Source organism: Parasteatoda tepidariorum, chromosome 1 (genome assembly GCF_043381705.1).
Source record: "Parasteatoda tepidariorum isolate YZ-2023 chromosome 1, CAS_Ptep_4.0, whole genome shotgun sequence".
Taxonomy (NCBI): Eukaryota; Metazoa; Arthropoda; class Arachnida; order Araneae; family Theridiidae; genus Parasteatoda; species Parasteatoda tepidariorum.
Genome location: NC_092204.1, coordinates 54,026,455 through 54,037,913, shown reverse-complemented (window position 1 = coordinate 54,037,913; position 11,459 = coordinate 54,026,455). Strand labels below are relative to the sequence as shown.

At 27.1% G+C, this 11,459-nt stretch overlaps 1 protein-coding gene across 1 annotated transcript; it reads right to left on the bottom strand.

The window, feature by feature from the left end:
* Positions 1–1,332: 1,332 nt before the first annotated feature.
* LOC107438005 (protein lethal(2)essential for life) lies at positions 1,333–2,350 on the bottom strand. Its single transcript, XM_016050159.4, has one exon. The coding sequence runs from the start codon at positions 2,100–2,102 to the stop codon at positions 1,485–1,487; it is 618 nt and encodes a 205-aa protein (XP_015905645.2). The 5' UTR covers positions 2,103–2,350; the 3' UTR covers positions 1,333–1,484.
* Between the last annotated feature and the right edge of the window lie 9,109 nt (positions 2,351–11,459).

Here is an 11,459-nt window from a genome sequence, read left to right as displayed (position 1 = left end):
ACTGTGCTTAACTATTTCATTAATCAAATTTGGCTAATAAATTACCCAATATTTTGTTAGTCCACTTAAATAGATTAGTAAAATATATTTATGTACTGTCACATTATAGAGATCAAATTAAAATATTACAATTCTTGACAGGCTAATTTTAAATGCCATGCAACAAATAGATAATCCAAATTAAGTTTGTAATTTCTAATAATGTTTTGTTTGAGTTATTCTAATATTGATCAAAACCGAAAAAAATCTTATTTTGCCACACTTCCAAAATTTTATGTAAAATGATTTTAAGGCTTGAATCAAAATAATAAGCAAATTAATTCAGGCTTCTAAAAACATGATAAGAAACAATTTAATATAAAAATGTCACCTTAGGGAAAAATGTGGTGTTTCACTGAAATGTCAAAAACACTTAAATTCAAATAAAATAAATATCTTTAAGTCAAACATAATTTTTAAAATAACTTTTGACAGAATGTATTGATCATAATTATTCTTGAAGATAACTAATTTGTAAACAAAACTTAGCAAGTTATTTTAACAAAATAATTACTAACTAAAATTATTTTTTAATTTCTTTAAAAATTGAGCTTAAAATTTACTGTCACTAAATCATCCATTTAATTGTTTTAAACTTTTTGATAAAAAGTTTCAAATTTACTCTGAACCATAATGAATGAAAAAGGGTTCAGAGCATAGAGCACCATGATTTTTTCTTAAATTGAACACTGCAAATATTCAAAAGTTAGAAATCAGAATTAAAATTACTTGTAGAGTAAATTTCAATTAATAAAAAGAAACACCTCAATGTAAAATCTTAAAAATTTGTCCTTTGATTTAAAATATTAAAATGAAGAATATTTTATATTTTAATGATTATCTCTTTCTTGACTTTAAACTGATTTCATTTATAAACATTATTCAGATGATTTTTTGCACTCATTAATTAGGAATTTTCCCAATTGATTTATACAATAAGAAGTTAGTAATAAAATAATTTTATTTTATTTAAAACTTCCAACTCAGCATTACAAAATAAACTTTTTTATTGAGCATTTAAAAATATTTTTAATATAATTAAAGCTATTTTCACTAAATTACACATTTGACTGTTCTTCAAAATTTTTTTTAATGTGTTAACTGAATCTTACCTCATTTATAAAATTTAAATTCTTGTTAGCCTACTAAACAAAAGTGTACTAATTATCAAGTTTCAAATAAATTAAAAATATTTCAAACTTTTTTTATACTTTCAAACAAGCTAAAGTCACTTTAAAAATAAAATATAAATTAAAAAATAACAAATTAGAAAAATTTCAAATCAATAAAAACTACATTATGAGAGAAATATGTTTATTAAAAAAAACTTACTTTTACACACAAATCCAGATAAAAAAAAATGTGATTTTTATCAAATCCAAATGAAAACAAAGTTCAGTACTCATGAACACAAATGAAAAAATATAAAAATGTCCATCAATAGTTCAAGCTTTGGTCGGTGATTCTGAATTTTCTATAGCTTTATCATCACTCATCTTGACCACTGGTACAGTTCTTTCATTTTGAGAATCTTGGATAGCCTTCATGGGAGCTTCCACCGTAAGCTGCCCAGAAGCATCCAATCGGGATGTTATGGTATCAGGATCCACACCATCCGGTAAAGAAAAGCATCGGTACATCTCGTGGAATTCATAACAATCATCATTTTTGCTCTCATGTTTGGCAGAAATGGCCAGTTGATCTTTGATGACTTTCACAGTTATTTCCTCAGGCTGATAATGCGATGTATCAAGAGCAATTTGGAATTTATCATCTTTTTGGAGCAACTTTACTTTAGATTTAGGTTCATAGCTCGTAAGGGAATCATCAGCTTTTCGTTTTTTGGATGATGATGATTTCTCACGTTTGTCAAACTCTTTCATCAGAACATGCAAAGCGTCAGGCAAACGACGATATATGTATCCAACTTTTTGATCCATATCTTCCTCCATAAAGTCAAGAAATCGACGCATGATTGGTGTAGCATTTCTTCTTCGTGGATTTCCATTACTTACGACTCGCAATGGAAAATCATCGAACAAGTTAAAAAGTGACAGCTCCATATTTCGCTTACTTCACAAAAATATGAAAATTCAACACTGGAAACAGGTAGCAGTAATTTAGCAGCAACAGCTTAGTTCGCAGAGAAAAAGTTCTCAAACTCAATAAAATTTGAAACACTCAATAGCAACAAATATATATCGTCAGTCAATGATGATAATTCGATGGAAAGATGACTCCGTATTTATAGTTCTGGGGAAAATTTCTAGAAATATCTAGTTTGCACCAGAGATTTCTAGTAGATGGCAGCACATTCGGCGTTAGGCCAGAACTTTCTAGTTGTTTTCCGCGTCTTGTAAATTTAACAACAGATGGCGACACTACTACTTACTAAAAAAAATATAGTATTTACATTTAATAAAATATTAAACTATTCATATACGATTTTAATTTTCTTCTTTGATCTGTTGGATTTAATTAAATGTCAATAACTCTTAATAGAAATAAAATTAAAATAACCTATGATTTGCTTTTGCATTTTTTTTTAATGTTTTCTGTCGAAAAGTTTTATCGTAATTTAATTACAATTTTTTCTGACTGAAAATTTTATTCCAATTCTTGCATTTATAATTATACTAATTTCAATATCATATATAATTGTTCTGAAGTTAATATTAATGGAAGTTCCGTTATTTCGGTTTACGAAAATTTTAATTGCATGGGCCACAAGTGCAGGAATCACGACAATAATAAAATAAATAATTTTGCCAATAATTGCATGTACAATAAAATAAATAATCCGAACAGCCAAATATAAAATGAATATTATTAAATTTGAAACATGAAAAATAAACAATAATCTCGTGTTACAGGAAAGCTTATTTCTAAATGATCGTTAAGCCTAATTGATTGTGAAAAATAAGTTCCAATTCTAAACAAATATATCATTTGCAAAATATTTTTTTTTTAAATTTTAAAACGTAAGTATTAATATTGCAGTAAAAAAAATAATAATTTAAACTATTGATGTTAAATAGCAAAATTGAACAAATTAAAAACTGTTCAAAGAATAATTTAATATCTTTTTGTATGCAAATTTTTTAATAATAGTGTGCTAGCTCTAAATTTAATCCCGTATCTTAAGCACACAGAGAAAAAAAAAAAGGAAGAGATTTCGTACGGGAATTAACGTTACTAATTCTGATGATTGCTTATCTTTATAACAAAGATATTTTTGCTTAAGTAAAAGGGGTGCTTAGAGGAAAAACTATTCAGATTTGCATGGAGAATTAAATTTTTGCGTGTTAACGTAACTCATTAACTTTAACGTGTTAACTTTAGTGTGTTACTTAATTGCATAGACTTTAACGTAACTCATTTTTTTCTCCTAACATTAATTAAATAGTAATAGATGTTTATTTTCAATCTGATGTCCTTATGCAGTAGGTATTGGAGGGAAAAAATATCAATCTAAAATTATGTCTGCATTTATAATTTTTAGAAAATAATCCAGCATATTAACTGTAAGCATAATCTATAATTTTCAAAAATTAACCATCATCTAATTTTGTGGATTAAAAAATTTTTTTTTGTAAGAAATTGTATAATTTAATGAATGTTGAGTATTCGCAAATAATTTATAATAATTAGTATAAATATTTTGCATGTGTGTTCTCCCAATTTCTGAATTTTTGAAAATTTCTCAATACATTTTATCTTTTACTAAATCAGAGTCAGAAATATACGCCTGTACTTAAATGCGTCTATTAACATATTTACAATTCTGCAGTGAAAGTAGCTTAGTGTATGATAAGGGTTTCATTAAATTTTTGTAATATGTTTTAACGTTTTGGTAAAATATTAAAATTATGTGTATTAACTTCATTTGTTCTTGATATTATGATTGCATTAACATTGCTTGTTTTATACGTAATTAAGTAGGCAAATTAAAGAGCATGCACTAGCCAATGACACTAAGTATTTCAGATAACTTTTTGTGAATAATAATGTTCTGCATTTACACCACCATTACTTATTCGTGCAATACAACCAACGAGAAATGTAAAACAACTCCCAATGCTTATTCGGTTTTAATACTTCTTTAATGATATCTAAGACATACTTCTTTAATAATACTTAATGCTTCTGATATATAATTAAAATAAAAGATCTTAATGTTGATATAATGTTATAATCGCTACATTCATATGTTTTCATTCGAAAAAGATATTTGGGTACGTAAAAGTTTCATCTGGGAATGCATTTCGTAGGCTAGCAAACGCTGTAAAGTTTACAAAAAGATTTTTCCAATCCTGGTTTTCAGAGAAATTTTTGATTCCATCTCCAAATAAATTTATTATTATTTTATTTACTTTTTGTTCATTTGGTAATAGTGTACATGCATACAAGCTTTTTTTTTTATTTTAATTAAATTTGCATTCGTTGATTTTTTTTTTACATTCAAAATTAATTTTTTTGTCTTTTTTTTATTTTTTTAGCTTTACATGTGTAAGTCAAATGTTCCAAATTGTAATAATAACCCTATGTAAACGTAAGCTAGAAGTTAAACATTAAAAAAAGAAAAAAAACTATTTATTCAGTATTTTTTAAAAATTTTTTTTAAAGAAAATACATGCTGTTTTAACAGGATAAGAATATACGCCTCAGCTTAAATTTTTGCAATCTCAGATGAATGACTCCTATATTACACAACGCAGAATGTACTATTATGTACTTCATTTATTTTTATTCAAAATATTACGAAGGTCGGGGCATATCTAGCAAGAAAACGCAAATTTAAGTAATTTAATATAATTTACACTTTTTCATGTTCTTGAATTTCTATTGTTAAAGCAATGCTGTTACTATAGAAAAAAATTTTATTCATGAAGAATTGGACTTTCCGTTACTTTACTCCATTTCTGGTTCCATTATCTAGTTTCATTTTTTCCATTGTTTATGGAAGCACTCGGACAAAGAATATTCTAGGAAGTAGATCAAAAACAAAAATGCGATAGAATTTGCTATTGTTCTTGGTGCGCCATTTTCATTTACCTATGTCATAACTGAGTGGTTCCATAGAATGGATTTGGGAGAGAAAAAAAAATTAAGAAAAATATACAAATATCGAAAATGTCTTTAACGTTTCCTACAAAAATATTTCAAAATTGTCACTCAAAACTCTCATTTTTACTATTGGTAGTTTTAATTAGGTCTTTGTCTATTATCTATGGAGACAAATTTTGGACTTAATGGACTATTATTATGAGAGATTCCTATTAAAATTGAAAATTCTATCCCATAAAATTGAAAATGTCTGCATGGGCCATTTAAATATTACGTAAGCACTTCAGGAAGATGAATTTTCAATTTGCTTATTTTTGAAATTGATAATATATGCATGGGATCATTTAAATATTACGTAAGCTTTTTAGAAAAAGTTTTCAATTTGCTTATTTTTACTGACATGAGAAATGCGAGCTTGAGCAACGCTTATGTTCAATACTAAATTCCCTTTTTAGTCCAAATATCACTTATAAATAACAAAAAATTAAATTTAGGAAAAGAAAAAAAATAAACATTCGAAACAAATTGAATATGAGAAAAAATTCTTGAAAAGTACTATATCGAGGATTATAATATTTAATATTTTAATGATATTTAAATTTTGTTTCTTTTTTAATTTGGAAAATTTTGACTTTCAAAATTGGAGCCATTTCAATTTAAAAGTATTAATAAAACTTTAAAAGTATATTAATAAAATAAGAGGTTAAACTTGCACTAGGGCAAAACAAGAAATATTTTTAAAAACCAAAAGATTATTTTCAAGGAAACGTACACCAAATTTGATCATATTCTTTGACAGTTAATCACACTTATAAAACATTTGACTTCCCAAAAATGAATTCCGGTTTACTATACTAACTTAATCAATTATATTTTCACTAATTAACAAACCTAATAATTCTTACGTTTTTTCTAATAGTTCACTACTACTTTTAAATCCTCCATAACTGAAGTAAATTTCTAAAAAAATATTAAAATTACAAATTAGAATTTATCTTTTTTTCCTTTTGTCAAAATAATACAATTAATTTTGTCAAAATAATCCAAATAATTGGAGCCACTTCAATTAGCTTTAAAAGTATAAATTAAAAAAATGTATTTAAATTAAAAAGAAAATGTTTTTAAAAATCAATTGAGTATTTTCGAGAAAACGCACACCAAAGTTGATCATGTTCTTTGACAGTTAATCATACTCATAGAACATTTGACTTTTCTAAAATGGATTACGGTTTACTATACTCACTTAATGAACCAATTGTATTTTCTCAAATTAGCAAACCTAATAGTCCTTGAGTTTTTGAATAGTTTATGGTTATTTTTTTTAAATCCTCCATAAATGATGTAATTAGAAAAAATATTGAAATTACAAATTAGATTTGACTTTTCATTTTTTTCCCTTTAACAAATGCGTTCCGTATTTTCACGTATTAAAAAAAAGCTCCTTTTGTCAAAATAATCCAAGTTCATGAACTTTTAACTATAATAAATTTTGCCTGTTTCGACATGCGTTTTATTTCAAACAAAGTGAGAGGTGGGTTTTTTATCTTTTGTTAGAACATGTGGGCATCAGAATGTGGCAAAGGTCACCCACAGCTGAATGAAATCTAAATAAAAAGCAAAATTGTTTTCACTCTTAAATAAAAGGCTGGTTTGCGATAAAAGATAGATAAAGAAAAAAGAAGATGAATTAGCATTCCTGATCGGAACAGGAAAAATATTTAATTCAAATGGGTTGACTAAGAGGAGTTTTCAGAGCTATGGAGAAAAAAATGCTAGAAAGGTACATAATCCACTCACTGAGATTGAGATTCTTGACCTTCTTTTCTAATTGTTTCGGCTTATTCTCATTTTTCCTAGCTTTTAAATTTTTTATTTCATAAATTCAGTCATTCCTAATCGCTTTTTAAATAAATAAATCAGTTGATTAATTTTAATTCAATTTTATACGGAGAAAATGCAAATAATTCCATCCTCCAATAAACGTAACGACTAATTTATTTCAACCCAAGTGTATAATTAATTATTATTTCGTGTCATAGCAACTGAACATCAAAATCTATTTTTGACCTTTATTACTTCAACCATATTGAACATTATCATAAACGTTATAAGGTTTGTTTAAATTTCCAACGATCTTTTTGGTCTTAAATTTTCAGCCAAATTATTAGAATGTTTTTCGAAGGCTCCGTCGTAATATGAAATTATTCTTTTTTACGAATAATATGATAATTTTTATAACTGCTGTGAGTTTGCAACTGTTACTCATGACTATTAGGTGAAGTTTAGCCTATCTAAGGCCTGCGCCGACTACGCTTATTTTTAAAATGACGCAAAACCTCAATACGGAGAAAAGTGACAGTTTTGTGAAAATGAAAAGAGTTTGTGGTCTAATTTTTCAATATTTAAAACTTACTCCAATGCTTCATAACTTGGGCAATTAGTTTAATTCAGAATTTGGATAGTTACATTCACCTCAAAGAGCACGCCTTATTGCCTGAGCCACCGTGACTCAAAACGGTGTTTATCTGTATCTATACCTCCTCCTTCCTTAATATTATTTTCTACGATTATTACGTTTTTTTTTAAATTTTGAATATTTGTTCAAAATTAAATTATTTAAAAAAAAATTCCCATATTTTAAAATACTCTTTCGTCCTTTTTTAATCCCAGTTTTTAGTCTGCTGAATTAAAAAATCTGAAAATAACCTACACAATGATTAAATTTAGGCAAAAAAAAATTAACTATCAGCATTGTCATTTTAACATAGTTATGAAAGATTAAAATATATGTTAATGTATTAAATCGTAATCGAGATTAATTAATTTCCAATGTTTAATATCAAATAAATAATAGTCATTAATTAAAAATATGTCAAGTTTCGTAGTGCTCGTTGTATGTTTGTTGTACGCATGCATTACATACTTTTATTTTAGGTTATAAAATTTTTTTATAACTTAAAAAGCAATTGCAATACTTTATTTTGAGAAGGGGAAATTGCCTATTTCCTTGCTTTATCAATAATCATCATTAAATTTTATTCGTTGAATTACAATTCAAATTGCTAAAATGGAATGAAGGATTTTATAGAATAGTTTGAGATACAGAATCTGGACCATGTAGACAAGTCTAGACGTGTTTTTTTCTGCCCTTACGAGGGGAAGGGGTTAGCCAAAAAATTTCTCTTTGCCTATTTTCGCTTTTGTTGTTTGGATTTGGAATGCTCTGTTTCGCACGGATGCCCATCATGACTTTTTTTTTTCTATCAGAGAGGACACGAGATTTGAAGGTTAAAACTGACATGAGATCATATCAAGGAATGACTTTTTGCTTTGCTGAAATCTTTTTTAGATTACTTTTTGTTTGTCTCTGGGACTGTTGTTTTTTCGCATCTTTCATTTTTTTAAAAATTTTTGTCAACATTTTAAAAGCACATTCTAAAATTTATTTTGAAGTTTAAAAAAAACCCATTTGAATTCTTAAAATGAATTTTAAAAAATCCCCAAAAAAATGAATTTTAAGAAAATCAAAAATTACATTTTGTAATTAGGTTAGAAATTCCAGCATTCCATTTTCATCTCTGAAAAACGTCAAGATTGAAAAAAAAAATCAGATCGTTTTAGCATTTTTAATCTTAGATTTAAAAATTAAGCTAATTAATTTTTAAAACTGAATACAATTTTAAGAAAAATAGATGTAATCATTAAAAAGTTTAAAAATCCAGTCTTCTAAAAAATTTTTGAAAATGATGAAAAACGTCCCCGCTGAAAGCAACAGATAGTGCACGAGCATATTTCAAAGTTCAAAATTATATGTATTGGTTTGTTCAAATGCCATTTCATTAAAATTTGACATTTTTCATTGTTAAAAGTTTTGCTGCTTAAAACATTCTAACTAAAATATGTGAGGATGATTGATGCAAAAACTTTTATTCACTAAATTATGAAAAAAATTGCATAGTGAAAGATCACAAAAATACATTAGTAGATCAACGTTAAATCATAATATTGATACCTTGAACCATGCTATCGGACAAATTAGTTGTAAACTTGTTAAAGTGTTAAAATGAATCACGTTTCTTTTAGGTTGAACCCTATTAAAGTTCTATAAACGTCAAAAGGGATCAATTTCTTCGATAACATGATTGAATTTAGATCCGTATTATGGTTGCAGCATATTTACACTATGTTATGGTTTTACCCGACTAAAGTTTCCAAAAGTTGAAATTCTTTAAAAAATTATAAAGTTAATCAGTATACTCCTAAAAATAATAATAACTTACTTAGAAATGCAATAATCTTTTTTCTTTTCTTTCTGATATATTGTTAAAAACTTTGGATTGTGTTAATATCATTTAAATGCTTTCGAACCTTAATAGGGGGTGATGTTGGAAGCTAAGCATTTTTTAATTTCAGAGAATAATGGTTCTACTTGAATGGAATTATCGTTTATTTTAACATTTTAACAACGTCGTACTTTAATGTGCAACTTTAATGAGGTGCGAAGTTAGAAATTAAGTATTCCTTAACCTTATTACAGAATATTATGGTTCAACTCAAATAAAAACATCGTTCATTTTTACACTTTATTAATGTTCTATTATGAAGAGCAACTTTTAATACTTCATTAATGTTGAACTTCAAAGCGCAATTTTAACAAGGTGCGAATTTGGAAATTAAGTATTCCTTCACTTTATTACAGAATATTATAGTTCAACTTGAATGGAAACACAGTTCATTTTAACACTAATCTTGAAGCGAATTTGAACTGTGTTAAAGAAAAAGCGACTGAAATTAAGGTTCAACTTTGAACCGGATTGAACTGATTTTTCTTAGACTGAAATATTAGAAATAGGTTATTTAAAAGCTTTCTCAAAACCTTAAAAACAAATACCTTCAGTCGGTCCTGAAAGACGATAAAAAAGTATAAAGAAAATAGTTTAACATGATTTTCAGATTAACTGCATCTTATTGCCATTTTGTTCATTATTTTGTGACTCTCTTTTTTAGAAATCAGGGCATGTGAATACGTAACAATGGCGGTTTCGTGTGAATGATTAGCAGACGATTTTTATAATCTTTTCTTATGTCCAGCTTAACACAATACCCAAAAATAGATGATGCCAGTTTCGCCTTTTGTTTTACTGAAAGAACCGTTATTCTTTTTCTAGAATTATGTCTGCGTTCTTTTGGCGATTGATTAATGGTGTGACCTTAACGCATAAAAGATCGTGACTTTTTTGTTTCGGAGTTTTTCACACTTCATTGTTGTTGTAATCTTGAGTGACAGATCTCGTAAATCCTAAATATAAGATTTAGGTCTTGTAAGTAATTCAAAAGAATTGTAATTGTTTATTTTTCTGATACTTGAATTGTCGTAGATATGTAATTTTTAAGGTCAAATTTTATGGATTGGGAACACATAAATCTTAACTTTATATTTAAGTTTTTCTTATGAGATTTTTTAAATTATACTGTTTTAAAATTTGTTTCACGAATCTTTCGACTTCCGTGTGAAAAGTAACCCTTCTTAACCGCGAAGCGAAACTTTATCATTTTTTATTTATTTATTTTTCTAAAACGAAAAATGCATGAAGTGCAAAATGAAGGTCATAAATATGTTCTTCAAAATAATTCTAAATTGTTATGACTAAACTTTATAGTATTTGTATTTTATATATTTGAATTACGGGTTCTACAATATCAACCTTCTGTTTAGGAAAAGAAATTATAAAGCGCTAGTTTTTGCAGCAGTACAGGAATTAAACAGTTTAAGCACCTGGCATTTTCGCCTGCAGTTTTGTAATTATTGCATTAAAACAAACAAGTTAGCCCGTTTGCAGTGAGAATGGGTCTTTCTCACTGTGAGTTGATTTAAAATTAAAGATTCCTTGAGATGGAGAGCGATTAACAGACTCTAAGCTGTCTAGTCTCAAGCGGAAGTGACTTGATGTTTACAAGTGGAATTTGGAATAAAAGATTCCTTGAGATGTAGAGCCATTATCAGACTCTGAGCTGTCTAGTCTCTAGTGAAGGTGGCTTGATGGTTGCAAGTGGCACCGGAAGTGGTATTCAGATTGTTGAATCGATTCCAAACAAGTGGTACTATCACCAGGAAATGATACTGTCGCTAGAGCAATTACACATGAACATTATCGGTTCATGGCACTAAGTGCACAGTTAACAACAGCTCCTAATGTTTATTTATTTAACTAAATAACTGTGTATGAGAAAGGAAAATTAACGCACATTCAATAATATTTAAAATTCAGAATTAATTATTTAATTATGTAAGCACAAAATAAAAAACAAAACTTAATGAATGATTTTATACAATTTTATATAAACAAAAGATT

Bases quoted from the DNA above. Each gene is read 5' to 3' on its own strand.
- LOC107438005 (XM_016050159.4), bottom strand. From the start codon at position 2,102: ATGGAGCTGTCACTTTTTAACTTGTTCGATGATTTTCCATTGCGAGTC.